The 15,558-nt window shown below is 41.8% G+C and overlaps 1 protein-coding gene across 2 annotated transcripts in view; it reads left to right on the forward strand.

Moving 5' to 3' along the window:
- Positions 1-15,558, forward strand: part of HBP1 (HMG-box transcription factor 1) — a 31,279-nt gene that overhangs the window by 13,704 nt on the left and 2,017 nt on the right. For both annotated transcript variants that reach the window (XM_075558543.1, XM_075558544.1), the window contains exons 4-10: positions 710-851; positions 1,202-1,313; positions 1,387-1,499; positions 3,906-4,062; positions 4,791-4,935; positions 10,385-10,702; positions 15,120-15,261. In XM_075558543.1, coding sequence (XP_075414658.1) covers positions 710-851; positions 1,202-1,313; positions 1,387-1,499; positions 3,906-4,062; positions 4,791-4,935; positions 10,385-10,702; positions 15,120-15,261 — 1,129 coding nt within the window. The remainder of the gene's footprint in view (positions 1-709; positions 852-1,201; positions 1,314-1,386; positions 1,500-3,905; positions 4,063-4,790; positions 4,936-10,384; positions 10,703-15,119; positions 15,262-15,558) is intronic.

Raw genomic sequence — 15,558 nt, forward strand, 5'->3', positions numbered from 1 at the left:
ACCCTAATTTTACAAACATAACACCCTTCTACATTTGTTTGCCACCTGTTCCATAACTCCCCTGAGGATTATTTTTGTACATGAGCTATGCTAATTTTATACTTAAAGGGCACCATTAAAAAAATGGCATAACAGCACTTACAGAAATTACCTTCAGGGGTAGGGAGGGGGGGTGCAAACAAACACAGCAGGCTAGTATCATTTATGCGAAAGTACAGGAATCCATTAGGGAGCAGAGCGCCGAGTGTCTTCTCCTTCAGAGCGACTGGTGATTCATACCACCAGCTTTTTGGCTAATAGCTCAACGCCTAACTGCTGTGCCCCAGGGACTCTACGTTAGACTCAGCTCTATTCTGTTTGAATTTCTATAAAGGTGGAAGAAGTTGATAGGGATCCAAGCACAAGGACATAATCTTTTATGAATGAAAACCAGCATATTTTTATATGTGTATAAAAAGTAGGTTGCATAAGTAAGTGAAACTATATAGTAATATAAAGGGCACTGTTGGATCTAGGGGGGATTAGTATCTAGAATGTATGAGGAGGGTTAGGTAAGAATTTGGGTTAAGGAACAGCATATTATAGATGAAATGTTGCTGTCTTATGTCATAGTGTCTTATGTCTTATATGTGACTGAAATTTTACATAGGAAGTTTTTAATTTTTAAAGAAACCTAAATATTGTAATTAAAACTGCTGTCTTGTTTCAGATCATCTCCTGTGCACATCATAGCAACTAGTAAAAGTTTACATTCCTATGCACGCCCTCCACCGGTGTCCTCCTCTTCCAAGAGTGCGCCTGCCTTCCCTCATCATCACTGGAAGGAGGAAACCCCAGTCAGACAAGAAAGGGTGAGTGTGCTCAAGAGGTTAAACTTTTACACAGTCTAGTTTGCGGAACGGGTGAGATTGATTAACTTTTCTCCTTTAAGAACGATGGGAATGGCAGTTCTTGTGGTTCTGGATGTGATTCTACATGGAGCTCTCTTGTTGGCTTAAAAACAATCAACAACGACAATAGGCACAGGCGTTGGAAACGTCCCACCCTTCTCTAAGCTTCATTTTTAGAAGGCCTTGTGTTTTCCCCAACATTAAGAACAACAACTTATCCATTAGTTATGTTGGCTTGAGATAAAAACGGACGTTAACAAGACAGATTTGAAAAATCAAGCTAAGAATGTTTGCAATATTTTCCTTACAAGGCAAATAGTGAGTCAGAATCTGGCATCTTCTGCATGTCCTCCCTCTCGGATGATGATGATTTGGGATGGTGCAATTCCTGGCCTTCAACTGCTTGGCACTGCTTTTTAAAAGGTAAAGACTTTCCCTCAGCCCCCTTGTGTAATAGGCTAGTCAGACATATAACGTGTGTCTTCTCACACCCCAGGCACACGGCTGTGCTTTCATCAGGGAAGCAACAGGGACTGGCAGGACGCTGAAGATGTTGCTAGAGCCGAGGGCTGTGATACTGAGGAGGATCTGCAAATGAGCACTCACAAGGTAGATCTGAAATTCTTCCAAATCCTTTGAAAATCTCCCTATAAGAAGAAGTCTGCTATTTACGTCAGGCTCTAATCCCCACGTGTGTTCCTCTTTAAATACCTTGGATTTTAAGCAGAGGTTACGTGACGACCCTTAGTTGCCTAGCCAGATGGGGGAGAGGAATAGTGACTTGGCGCTTACCTTGCTCATTATGCAAAAGCCTGTTTCTTATCAGTTTGCATTTTATATTAAATTAGACTATCCTGGCATTTAAAAAAACAAAAACAAGTAAATAACTGAGCTAAGGGCTTATTTTAGATAGCCTACAAAGGGATGGGTTAATTCTCCTGTGAGTAATTGTGAGTTGATTCTATTGTTAATTTTTAAACACTGGAATTCTCTAAGTCTGGAAACATAAGCAGGAGTGGGCAACAGTAAAGTAAACATTGGACTACTTTCGCTTTGAACATTTTAAATTTCTCCCATCTGCACTGTAGGCAGAAAAAAAACAGCCCGGCAACGTGTGCTTGTTGAGGATTCCTTTTTAATCCTGCCTTTGATCCCTACATTCAGTCTCTTGAGAAAAGTAGCCCTGACTTGGCTGTCTTCAGTTTCTTCCCTCCCTTGTTTAACTTCCGTCACGATAGAAGCCAGCTTCAGCTGCGACCACTCGCATGGATTTCAGAGGTCTCTAGCTGTGTTCCAGTTTCTAGGACCCCAGAGACTTTTGCTTGCTGTGTTTGACTTCTCTGCAAATGTGACACAGGAGTTAGTTCTTGAAATCACCATCCCTCAATTTATGTAGCTCAGCTGTGCCCCCAGTTCTCCTAGAGCAGTGGTTCAACCTTCCTAATGCCAAGACCCTTTCATACAGTTCCTCATGTGGTGGTGACCCCCACCATCACCACCATACCATTATTTTCTTTGCTACTGTTAGGAATCGGGCGACCCCTGTGAAAGGGTTGTTCGGCCCCAAAGGAGTCTCGACCCACAGGCTGAGGACTGCTGTCCTAGATGCTGGGTCTCAGTCTTCTTGACTGGCTTCCTGTCTGCCCACTCTATTAACTGTTCCCCAAGAGCCTGCCCTGCTTCTTCCTTCACCAGCTCATCTGTACGGGTCTTGTCAGTAGAGGGAAGGGGAAAGCAGGCAGTACCTGGGCTCGCTTTCTAGCTCTTCCAGAAAGTGTGTGTGACCGACCTTAATTGCTAACCTCTGGGTGTTACACGATCAGGCGTCCTGATCTGTTCAATGGGACTGAATTAGCTTTCACTAGAGTCGCCCTGAGAATTACATTGTTTCAAGGTGCTGCTGATTCTGATGTATGGAGATCAGCCCCATAGGACTTTCTAGACTGAAATCTTCATGATTGCTGATCACCAGGTTTGCTGTCACCCAGAACCTTTGGTGGGTTCCAACTGACCACTTTCCCTCCAGCAGCTGGGCATTTAGCCAGTATCCCACTCGTTCATTTACAAGTACTCGTCTATAGCCCTGCACATTTCTCTCTGCATGTTGAACATCTCTGTGAAACACGAATTTGTTCTTCACATTCAGCTCAGATGACCTCTTGGCTTGCTTGCTTTTTCCCACTCTGGCTAATTCTTTCCTTCTTATTTAAAAGATACTGTCCTTCTTGATGTCCAGATTTAAAACTATAATTGCCTTTTGTAATTCTCCTTCACCCTTCAGAATAGGTTGGGCAATTTTATTACCATAAAGCTTTTCTACAATTCATCTCTCATTCTTTGTTCAGGCTGTAGTTCAATTATGACTGGGCACTATAGCTAGCTGTTAGCATGTTTGTCTCCTGTGTGATTTGGGATTGTATTCGTGTTTATAATTCTAGAACTTAGCACCTGGCACATACGAGGTGCCAATAAATATTGCTTGAATTTAGGTTTAATCTGATTCCGCACGGCAGCATAAGTTCAGGTTTTACATACTTGTTAGTTCGGGACTACAGTGGTGTTCTTTGTACTTTTAACTTAGTTGACTACCTGAGTTGTGCCTGTTTTATTGTACCCTCATTGTTACTATTTTAAAATTGAGTCATATTCATAAAAACCATTATTTCTGATGCCCAAAATGGCAGTATTCCCCCTTTCTTATTCATCTTTTAAATACTGGTTTGAATGGGAACTGAAAGCCTTCTCTAGCACCTCTCTCTTCTGGAATTGATGCCTTCCGTTAGCAAGCTCCATTAGCGTTAGTTATGCTTCAATTAAAGTGCTTATCCCCAATTGCATGCTACTAAACGATTGTACATGTGTCTTTTCTTCACTCCTGGGTGAAAACCCCTTGAAGATAGGGAAGATCCTGCCTTGCTTGTTTTTACTTTTCTACAAGTCTTGCACGTAATAGGAACTTCATTAATTGTTCAAATGTACATTTTCAATTCATTCCCTCTGTGCATGTGTTTTCAGGGCTATGGTTCTGATGGTCTAAAGTTGTTATCGCACGAAGAAAGTATATCGTTTGGCGAGTCTGTACTGAAGTTGACTTTTGACCCTGGTACAGTAGAAGAAGGGTTACTTACTGTAGAGTGTAAGCTGGACCACCCTTTCTATGTTAAAAACAAAGGTAGGGTCTCAACTGAATTTGTAGTAACATTTTTTAAGAAACGCTTTCTAAGCCCTTGATTATGTTTTATGGCTTTGATGATTTAAAAAAGGGGGGGAAATTTTTCTTCCAAACTAAATACGATTGCCATAAAAATGCTTGTAACAAATATCTAATGCTGCTTAGGTTTCTTAGCAGCAGTCAGGTGCAACTCTGCTTACTGTGTGTATGAGAAAGTTTTCCATCATGTAGCATACTGCATATACAGTAAGCTCTCTGTGACCTTGGTAGTAATTTGGGAAGTAGAATATTCTGGGTAATCACATCTTGGCTTAGAATCACCAAATACGTTATAAATGTAAATCGCTTTTCAGAACCTTACTACAATAACACTAAGTAAAGCTTCATAATTCAGGAATTTATTTCATGGACTCAGTCATCATCACTTTATTCCTTGTAGCTTAAAAGGCCCCTGAGTAGTGCAAACAGTTTGTGTTCAACTGCTGACCTTAAGGTTGGCGGTTTGAACTACCCACTGGAGCTGCCAATGAAAGACCTAAAGACCCGGCAGTCTTCCTCTGGAAAGAGTCCGGCCAAGAAAACCCTGCGGAGCAGCTCTGCTCTCTAACACGTGGGATCTCTGTGAAGTAATTCATTGTTAAGACACAGGAGTGTCTCTTGCTCACTGAATGCTTGGCGTACTTGCTGTCCCCTTCGCTCTGTGTGACAATTGTCTGATTTGACTTTAGGTTGGTCATCCTTTTATCCAAGCCTGACTGTGGTGCAGCATGGCATTCCATGTTGTGAAATCCATGTGGGCGACGTATGTCTACCTCCTGGACACCCCGATGCCATTAATTTTGATGATTCAGGTGTTTTTGATACATTTAAAAGGTAATATTGGATTAACATTCTCCTTCTGTCTCTCCCTTTTCAATTAAGCTTAGTCTTACTTTTCCTAATGATTACGTTAGATATTTAGGTGAGGAGCCTCAGGATGACTAAGTGCAGTGTAAAGTACTTAGGACAGGTTAGCTTTTGAACAATTAAGAATTAGAGTATTACATTGAAGAAAGGAAAAGTGTGTGGGAAAATTCCAGGATCTTTCAGTTCTGTTTTCCCATGAACTTTTGAAGTCCTGTGGTATGCGGGGGGTATCCAAAAACAAACCAGAGAAAAGCTCCGCTGAGCACACATTGCCCCCACTAGGCGAGCACCGAGCACTCAGAATGGTGTTGCCTGAGAGGTTCGCTCTGGTCACTGAATTTTTTTATAAAAGCAGTTTTGCTCAAACCTTGTTTTTGTGATGACCAATTTAACAGAATAGCGTGTGGCTGTGAAATTTTCCTACTTGGGAAAAATGCCACGCAAACTGTCATGATGGTGAACACAGCTTACGAGGACAGTGCTATGGGGAAACCTCAAGTGTACGAGTGGTTTTCTTGTTTCAAAAAGTGAAATGTTGATTGATGACAAACCTCGTTCTGCACATCCGTCAACTTCCTGACTGGATGAAATGTTGACAAAATGTGTGACAAAATGCACGAAGACCGATGGCAGACCATTGAAGAGATGGGGAAGTTATCTGGGCTTTCTTGGAGCTTGGCGCAGTGAATTTTAACACGATTTGGGGATGAGAAGGGTCCTTGTGAAATTGGAACCTCAGGTTCTGACTCACGAGGAAAAAGCATCAAGTGGAAACATGCCGTGCTTTGAAAGAACAGTTCTGGAGTGACCCAGACCTTTTTTCCCAAGGTCAACACTGATGACGAGACAGGGTGCTATTCTTAGGACCCTGAACTTTCATCACTCGAGCCAGTTGGAAGAAGCCATTGTGACCTCGCCCAAAAACTTGTCAAGTAAAATCAGACATCAAGATGATGCTCATTTGTTTTTTGATGTGAGGAGGATAGTGCATTTGGCGTTTGTTCCACCACGTCTGACTGTTCATCAAGCTTTAGAACAGTTCTCAACCTGGGGGTCGTTACCCCCTTGGGAGTTGAACAACCCTTTCACAGGGGTCGTCCAATTCATAACAGTAGCAAAATGACAGTGATGAAGTAGCAACGAAAATAATGTTATGGTTGAGGGAGTTGTCACAGCATGAATAACTGTATGAAAGGGTCGTTGAGAACCACTGAGTTAGAGGTTCTGAAAAGATTGCATAACAGTGTGAGACAAAAACCTGACTTATAGCAGACGGCACTGGTTTTGCCACCATGACAATGCACATGCTCACGTAGCCATCTCAGTGCATCACTTTTTCGCAAAAAACAGCATGCCTCTCTTGCCCCATGCACCTTCCTCACCTTACGTCATTCCATGTGACTTCTTTTTTGTTTCTGAGAATACTGGGGGACATGAAAGGAAAGCAATTTGATGACAGAGAAGAGGTGAAGAAAAAAAACGAGGGAGGTGCTGTCAGCCATCCAAACAGATGAGTTTGAAAAATGTTTCCAAGAATGGAATCGCAGATTTGACAAATGTATTCAGTGTAATGGAGAGTACTTTGAAGGTGATACATTTTGCAAAAAAATTAAATATATAGCTTTGGGGGGGGGAATTCTGGAGGGTTTTTTTTGTACCCCCTCATATGTAACTTAATTTTAAAATATCAAGTCCTTTAAGGAAACACTAGTAAGTAGGGAGGTTTTCATAGAGGTAGTCATAGGAAAAGTGAGTTTATAAAACACTTAAAATTACGTTAGGAAAAATTTCACATGTTAAATGGCCAAGTTTAATGGTTTTAATACTGATTTTTGTAAAAATTCTTTTCTGGCTAGTTGTTAACTAGTTCTAAATCTTTTATTAGCATCACTTGTAGTTAACTGAAACTTAATTTTAACTTTTGTATCTTTATATAGTACTCATTTGTTTTAACTTACAGTATTTAATAAAGGTAACATTGATTCATAATAAACTTAATTTCACTGCCACCAAGTTGATTCTGACTCATAATGACCTTACAGGACAGAACTGACTCTGGGTTTCTGAGACTGTAACCCTATCTTGTACTGTTTTTTAAATCATTTTATTGGGGGCACATACAGCTCTTATCATAATACATACATGCCTCCATTGTATCAAGCACATTTGTAGATTTGTTGCCATCATATTTTCAAAACATTTTCTTTCTACTTGAGCCCTTGGTATCAGCTCCTCATTTCCCCCCATCCCTTCTGCACCTTCCCCTCACGAACCTTTGATCATTTATGAATTATTATTTTTCATGTCTTTCACTGACCAGTGTCTTTTATTTTGTCCACCCCCCAGAGAGGAGGAGGTTATATATGTAGGTCATTGTGATTGGTTCCCCCTTTTTCTCCCGACCTTGACCTTCCCCTTCCCCTCGTGGTAGACATGCACTAGGAAATTTGCAAGTTTGTAGTTGTTTTATGGTAGCAATATCAGTACACGATAACCAGAAAGTGAATACATAAATTGTGAAATATAATGGAATTCTTTTAGGAAATTTTTTTTTTCCTTTTAGGAAAAATTTTAAGGAAAAAATAATTTTCAGAAGATAAGGTTTGATTCTGTTGCTTTATGGAATGACATTCTTTAGAAAAAAATTTTAGAATAATAGATGTACTTATTTATATTATAATCTTTAGATATTACTGCTGATATACAGTATATAGTTAATAGAGTGAGTTTTAAATTGCCTGGCCGGAGCAGGCAGGCAGGGCAGTGGCAGGAAAAAGGAAGCCCATTGTCAAGAGAGGACCCCAGAATACATTCCCAGGTACCACTTAAGCACTTAGGGAAAGATGTACAAGGGAGAAGACAGCTGAACAGATCTGTCTTGACCATCAGGCAACAGGTAATAAATGAATGTTTCCCTAAGCACAGTTAAAGCTTTCTAGATGAGACAACTTCCAGGTGAGAGCATGATCTAAGGAAGCGATTCTGAGGCACTGAGACTTGAAGCCAGTTGTTTGGGCATCAGGCAAGTGTGAAAGGGTCCCTTTGACCTTTGTGAAGGTGTGTCTGTTCAAGTGAAACAGTCATGGGACAGGCACTGCCCACCGTGCGCCAGTCACAGCACAGACACGACTTTATCTTCACTTCGTGAGTAGGGTGTCTTCATTTTACAACGTAGGGAGGGATAAAGCAGAAAGCGGAACATGCCTGAAACATAGCTCATAGATGATAGAGCTTGGCTGCAAGCCTTGATCTAGTAAAGCTTCCAAATTCAGTACTCTATCGCCTAATCTGGGAGATCATCTATCATAATACTTTGAACTTACATAGGGTACCGACTGGGTGCCCACAACAGTCCTAATATGGGCATATTTCAGTAACAATGCAGAAAATATTATCTTCATTTAACAGATAGGTAAATTAAGGCTAGATGGTGTATTAACTGAACCAAGTTCATGTTCCTAGTAAGTGTAAGATTTACACCCCGTTAAAATTTCAGTATTCTCCAGTATTGTATGAAAGTACATTAACTTGTCGGTAGCTTTTTCTTTTAATCTTTAAACTGGGGGTGCTATTGGAAGGAAGATTAAATGAGTTAATAGATGGATGTTAAAAGGCACACTACAGTAAATCAAAGAAAGTGGCAGTGGGCATTCCAAACAGGAGGAGTGGCATGTGCAGAACGGACAAGAGTGAGAAGAGGCACATCCCAGAAAGAGTGCGGATCTCAGAGGTGTGACAGAGGATGAAGCGGTTTGTCTTCTGTTGCATCCTGAATCTTTCAAATTCTAGTCATGGCAGAAATTTAGCATTAAATACTTCAAATTGGTTGAAGTTGGATCTGTAATGGCGATGGACGATTGTTAAGTATGGACCACTAGAGGGCGGTGTTTCCAAAATTTTAGAATCAACGAACCAAAAAATAGTTTGATATTTGAAGTTGTAGTTAAATACCTTCCTGTAGTGGAGAGTGATAATTTTCTAGCATTTTTGTTTATACTGTGAGCGTAAGTTTCCTGGTCTTGCAAACAGCGCGTAGGAGGGCCTTAAGACACGGTGGCAGTTGCAGCTCTACAGGCAGAACTTCTGATAGGATGATAATTAGTGGGGTCGCAGGGTAAATGCCTTTATTTCATTTACTACCGTTAAAACATAAAAGACATTTGGTAATTAATAATTGGTCATTTATCCTCTTAGTGAATGGCATGAAACTTGTTTGTTTAGCCTTCTGCCTGTCTTTTTTATGATTTTTAATCCTCCCACAGAGTCCTGTAACTTGTCTCAGCCTATTTCTCTGTATTTATTCGGCTCTCGGTTTCAGGGGGAGAACTAAGCGGAGTTTGGAATAAAAGCTGAATCAAAGGGCGCAGAATAGGGAAAAGTGTTTTGACACAATTGGAACAATTCTTTTTGACAGGTTTTTCCTTTAGCTTTAATTAAAAGCTAAGGTCTGCCTTAACTAATTTTCACCTAAGGTTTTGAATTCATATGATTACTATTTGCCTTGAGTTAATTGTTGACTCCTCAGTTGATAATTCAAAGTTGGGAAACCTGGAGCATTGGAGGTAGACAGTTGTGAGTTTGAATCGTCACACGTGTGGCTCTTGTAATGCAGCGGTGCGTTGTTAGATTGTTCCCAATATCAAGAAGGGGTAAGGAAACACTCCAAGTAGCCGTGTTAAAGAGAAGATGCAACCTGAGGCGGCGGCGTTCAGTTTATGTTAAAATGGAGCTGTTAGATAATAGAAGTTTCCACCAATGACTTGTTCAAACCCCTCAGTAGCTCATCTCCATGTACCTTTTCTGACGATCTGCCTCTTCCCTATGAACTTTTAAGGGAGTCGTCTGTGTTACAATGCTTGGATGTCGGGTGGCCCTTCAGGGATACTGATGAGGCTGAAATGGCTCTGAATTTTAAGTTCCTGTAGTTGATTTTAACAGTTTTAAAGTGCTCACACCTGCTTGCTGCCTGTGTCTAGTAGTCACTTGCTAGCCTGATAGATGCCCACCTGTCACTGTGCCTCTGCAGGTCAGAGCTCCTATACACCAAGCAGTCCGATGCTTGAAACTGTCAGATTTGAATCTGAGGAGGAGGTGCTTGCTGTGTATAAAGCAGGTGGCTTATAGTAGAGTCCCATGAGGACCTCATCGTCTTTCAGCAAAGGGTTTTGTGTTGTTTGTTTTAATTCCTGTGTAGTCAGTAGATATGTAACCTAGTTAAGTGAGGCATCGTCTGTAAGCAGTTAGCAACAGCCAGGCCAAAGTAATGGAGCTTTGGTAATGATTGGTAGGAGTGACTACATTGTCGTTTCTGGACAAATACTCATGGCTTTTTATTGTTGCATAACTTAACTTTGTTTTTACAAACTGGCTCATCCAAACTGAATTAAAACCCTGTTGATTTGTTTTAATTTTATAGCTATGACTTCACCCCTCTGGACTCTTCGGCAGTGTATGTGCTGAGCAGCATGGCGCGTCAGCGACGCGCATCTTTGTCCCGTGGGGGCCCCGGCGGTCAAGACTTTGCCAGGTCGGGATTCGGCCAGCACTGTGGCTCCCCTCCACCATCGCAGCACTCCGCCAGCTCCCCGTGTGCTAAGGCCGCCAGACCCCACAGCGCAGGGACTGTGAGCGCCACTTCTCCTAACAAGTGCAAAAGACCGATGAATGCCTTCATGCTTTTTGCCAAAAAATACAGAGTTGAATATACTCAGATGTATCCAGGGAAAGATAACAGGTAAGTTCAGTTCTCTGGAACTTTTTGTTGTCTGCATTTACTTTTTAAAGGAACAGTTTTAAAAAGTGGGGAGGAACAGTTGTAGGTAGAATCTTTAGGGCCATGTGCAACAATTGTAGTACCTACCTGGGCAAGTAAGGTAGCAGTCTCTACATAGTTGGTTTTTTTAAAAATAAGAACGGAACCCCAAAAAAAGAAAGTAAAAATAAGAACTGTCCTTAGGCTGTTAGAGCTCACATTTCAGACGAGATCGGGTGCGTTCAGGGTGGCATGGCCGTAGACCAGAACTCACATTTCATAGACAAATTTGTTTATATTTTTATCATCCAAGCATTTTGATCAATTGAAGTTTCTGTAAGCAAACTTAAAGATATTCTTTGGATATGTTTTAGAAATACAGGAGTTTTTTCTGGAGGGATGTTTCGTTTTCCTCTGCTTTCTATAGATATGAACAGAGAAAAGCTAGAAAAGAAGATTGAAGTACTTAATTCTAAGCCTGGCTTACAGATGTAGAAGGGATTTCTGCCTACCTGAATCGGACTTTGAACGTTTCCGTATGCACTATTTGAGATAGCCTGTTAGTGCCCTGCATGGCCAGTGGTGCTTGAGTCAGACCGCAGCGCCACGTGGAGACTGGGCTTGAGTGCAGCCGTCGCAGTCGCACCGCAGTGCCTCTCAGTGGGGGCTGGTGTTGCCGTGATGCTGTCCAGCTCTCCGGGGCGCTGCCCGCTGACCCCGAGCAGGAGGAAAGAGAAGCCTGGTAGTCTACTTCCGGAAACCCACAAAGATCCAGTCCTGTGAGTTGAGTCAAGGCCAGCTCCGTGACAGTCACAACCAACAGCAGTTCCCATGGGTTCACAGCATTGTCATGCAGCCAAGCCAGCCGTTTCACCAGTGTGGATATGTTAGGAAAGCCGCAGCTCTTATGTAACAGAAAATAAAAGGTATCTGAAGTTTTTGGAAGACTGGAAAATTTTGGAAGGTATTCATCGTTTAGGATTAATGCTTTAAAAAAACTGCTAGATCAGCAGTTTATATAAAGGTTTATCCATTGACTAAACTTAGGATTTTTTTTTTTAAGTCCTTGGCTGAAAGACGTTGGGCCCTCCTAGAAATCTGTAATCCACTTGCTTTCTTCCTGCAGGCACCTCCTCTAGCCATGCTCACCCCACCTCTTCTTACTGCATTCACATGCAACCGAGTGTAGTTTTCTGAAGCAATGACTAAATTTCATAAGTTGCATTTAATTAAACCCTCCCCCCAATTAACTATTTCCTTTTCAAATCCTAGTTATGCTGCTGCTTTTCAAGTGCCATTATTTTACATATTTTTCAGCTCATGTTTTTAATGCTGCAGCAGTTTCCTTCGAGATGTAAAGAGATTTTAAGGCACATTTAATTGGGCTGGGCAGAATGTTATTTTCCATGTGGAATGAAGATAATGCACCTTATGTGCATTCTGGAGACTATCCTAAAGGATCTAAGGGTAGCAACGCCATTTGAAAGTAGGAACATCCATTCTTTGGGCAGGGTGGGGAGTAGGGGTGGTATCTTTGCCAGATCTGAAGGATGTACTTATTTACAACTGGACCACACAGGAACTGCGCAGCCCTGGCACTGATGGTGCCAGTGTGTCAGAACACTGAGTAACTTACAGCTTCTGTTCCTCCCACCACTCAAAACCAGCCCAGTTCTCCAGTGGAAACATTCTTTTCTGCCAGTCTCCCTGATAATAAGAATGGTCATTTCACGAGAAAAGCCAAGTGATTGCCCATATAACGTCCCTGTTTTGAATTCAGGTTTGAATGCCTGATAAGCCTAATTCTTTTTTTTTAATCATTTTATTGAGGGCTCATACATCTCTTATCACATTCCATACATACATCCATTGTGTCAAGCACATGTGTACATTTGTTGCCCTCATCATTCTCAAAACATTTGCTTTCTACTTGAGCCCTTGGTATCAGCTCATTTTTTCCCTCGATAAACCTAATTCTTAACCCCAGTTGCATCTGATTTAATGCATACATGTATTTCGAGAACTGTGGCTGCATAGTATGTGCCTAAGTCAGGTAAAGCAAGCCCTCCCACGGTGTCCTTCTTGTGGAGTTCTCTGCTAATTTTGGGTTCTTCCCTCTCCATATGAAGGTGGTAATCAGTTTTTCCATTTCTTTGAAGAAAGTTGATGGTAATTGTATCGGGATAGCATTAAACTTATATATAGTGCTTTTGGCAGAACTGACAACTATATTAAGTCTCCCAATCCAAGAGCATGGAATATTCTTCCATTTGTTGAGGTTGCTCTTGGTTTCTTGTAATAGTGTTCTATAGTTTTCCCTATATAGATCTTTTGTTTTTTCAGTCAAGTGTATCCCTAGATATTTCAGTTTGTGTTTGGCTATTGTGAAGGGTACCACCTTTTTGATCTCTTCTTCTGTGGTCTTATCTGATGTGTATAACAGTCGGATGGACTTCTGTTTGTTGATCTTGTGTCCTGCCACTCTGCCATATTCCTCTATTGCTTCCAGTACTCCCCTTGTGGAACGTTTGGGATTTTCCATATATAAAATCTTATCATCTGCAAATAACGATAGTTTCACCTCTTCCTTCCCCAGACGAATACCTTTGATGTCACTTCTTTGCCTTATGCTGTTAGCTAAAACCTCCAGCACGATATTAAATAGGAGTGGGGACAAGGGGCATCCTTGTCTGGTCCCCTTTTTCAGTGGGATTGTGTTACTCTTTTCTCCATTGACTACCACTTTGGCTGTTGGTTTTTCATAGATAGCTTGTATGCATACATGTGCTTCTCGGTCAGTTTATATTAGAACATTAAGACTGTAATAAATACCTTTACCTTCGTTTCTTTCTGTAGAGTTGATTCTAAGTGAAGACTTTGCTGAGTAGTCACTGCTGAGCCTTTTCAATACCATTAGTATCTTTTCACTCTTGGCTTTGTCACTTTTGTGACTTGAGGCTGTTACCCTAATTTCTAATCCTAACCTCTATTTCTTTATTAGTAAAAACATGGTTTCATGTTTAAAAAAAATTCAGAAATCAAAACTTCTCTAGTGTCTTAATAGATAATGTTCTCAAGGAAATATACTTTTAAAGCATTTTGAGAATAATTTACACTACTAACTCTACCACTACCACCACGTTTTGGGTTTTTTTTAAGTGAGAAATTAGTGGCCTGACAGATTTAGCTGTGGGAGCCATGCTACATTTCCCCTAGTCCTGCCAGACTGGGATGTAGAAGCAGGGCTGGCGGCTGCTGACTCAGGACCGTCCGTCTCCATGGGCCTCTCGGGGGCAGCCGGCCTGTTCTCTGTAGGGGCTGGCTAGCTCCAACCACCAACTTTCCTCATCAGCAGCCGGATGCTGAGTCTTCTGCCACGAAAACACCTGGATTAGAAAAAGTCTCTGAACTTGAGAATCTCAGCAAGAGTGGCTGATTGTGCAAAGAGCACTAACTTCAGTTTGCTTCCTGTGGAAATAGCCCACTTGGCCTTTTCACTCCCCTTTGCCAAGAGCTTGTTGATGCCCCTCAGATTTACTGTAGAGCAGATGCGCTCGTCTGTCTGCCTACACCTCATTAGCCACCGTTAGGTTCCGTGAAGGCCGTGGAGGTTCTTGAGGGCCCTAAGATGAAAGTAGCATAACTGTCCCCTTTAGAATTAAACTAGGACTTTGGGAGACCAAAATGGTGTAGGAGGGTGGATATTTATTACTTTTTGACAAGGAAAAAATATAAACCAGTTACATGGCACCTTTAACCTCGAACTGTGAAAATTAATTTTTGCTTTATTTTAATCATTTTATTGGGGGCTCGTACAGCTCTTACCACAATCCATACTTACGTCCATTGTGTCAAGCACATTTCTACATACTAGTATGTTGCCATCATTATTCTCAAAACATTTTCTTTCTGCTTGAGCCCTTGGTATCAGCTAATTTTCCCCTCGTCCACTCATGAACCCTTGATAATTTTTTTTCATGTCTTACACTGACCGCTGTCTCCCTTCACCCACTTTTCTGTTGTCCGTCCCCCTGGGTGAGGGTTATATGTCATTCGTTGGGGGGATCACTTCCTCCTTTCTCCCCCCAACCTTTCCCTTATATTTTTTCGTTTTTAAAAGAAAGATGGAAGACAGAACTTTTAACTGAACCAACTTAATTGGATAAGAAAACTAGTTAAATACTTATCTTTTTAAATAGTAGCAGGTGCTTCTGTGGTTACCTTTCTCCTAAGAGATGCCCCGTCTCTGTCACTTCCCCATCAGAGGAAGTCACTTAGACATACTGTGCGCACGAGCGCCTGGGGTCTTGGGCCCTGGATGGAGTAAGTGTGACGAGCACGCGGCAGGAGCCTTGTGGAAATGGCTGCCTTCAGCACTGTGTGGCTGTTTGTTTCACAGAGCCATAAGTGTGATCCTTGGGGACAGGTGGAAGAAAATGAAGAACGAGGAGAGGAGGATGTACACATTAGAAGCAAAGGCTTTGGCTGAAGAACAAAAACGTTTGAATCCCGACTGTTGGAAAAGGAAAAGAACCAATTCCGTACGTTGCGCCCCAGTCACGTGAGCTCCCCGGGCCCTGCCCTTGAGCCGTCCTGGCATGTGGGCGTCGTTTTGTGACCTTTCCAAGGGTGTGCTGATGCTCTTTCTCCGCATGTTCCCACTTTAAAACCGAGTGTTTCTACAGCCTCGTGGAAGAGAGGCAGGCCTTTCTTTCCACCATTCAGTGCCACTTGCTTTCACGGCGTGCACAGCTGAAGCCTTGAGGACAATGTTTGGCCTGAATATTGAGGTGGAAAAGTCATTTTGGAACGTGTGTCTAGTTGGGCTGAGAGGCGAA

Source organism: Tenrec ecaudatus, chromosome 9, assembly GCF_050624435.1.
Source record: "Tenrec ecaudatus isolate mTenEca1 chromosome 9, mTenEca1.hap1, whole genome shotgun sequence".
NCBI lineage: Eukaryota > Metazoa > Chordata > Mammalia > Afrosoricida > Tenrecidae > Tenrec > Tenrec ecaudatus.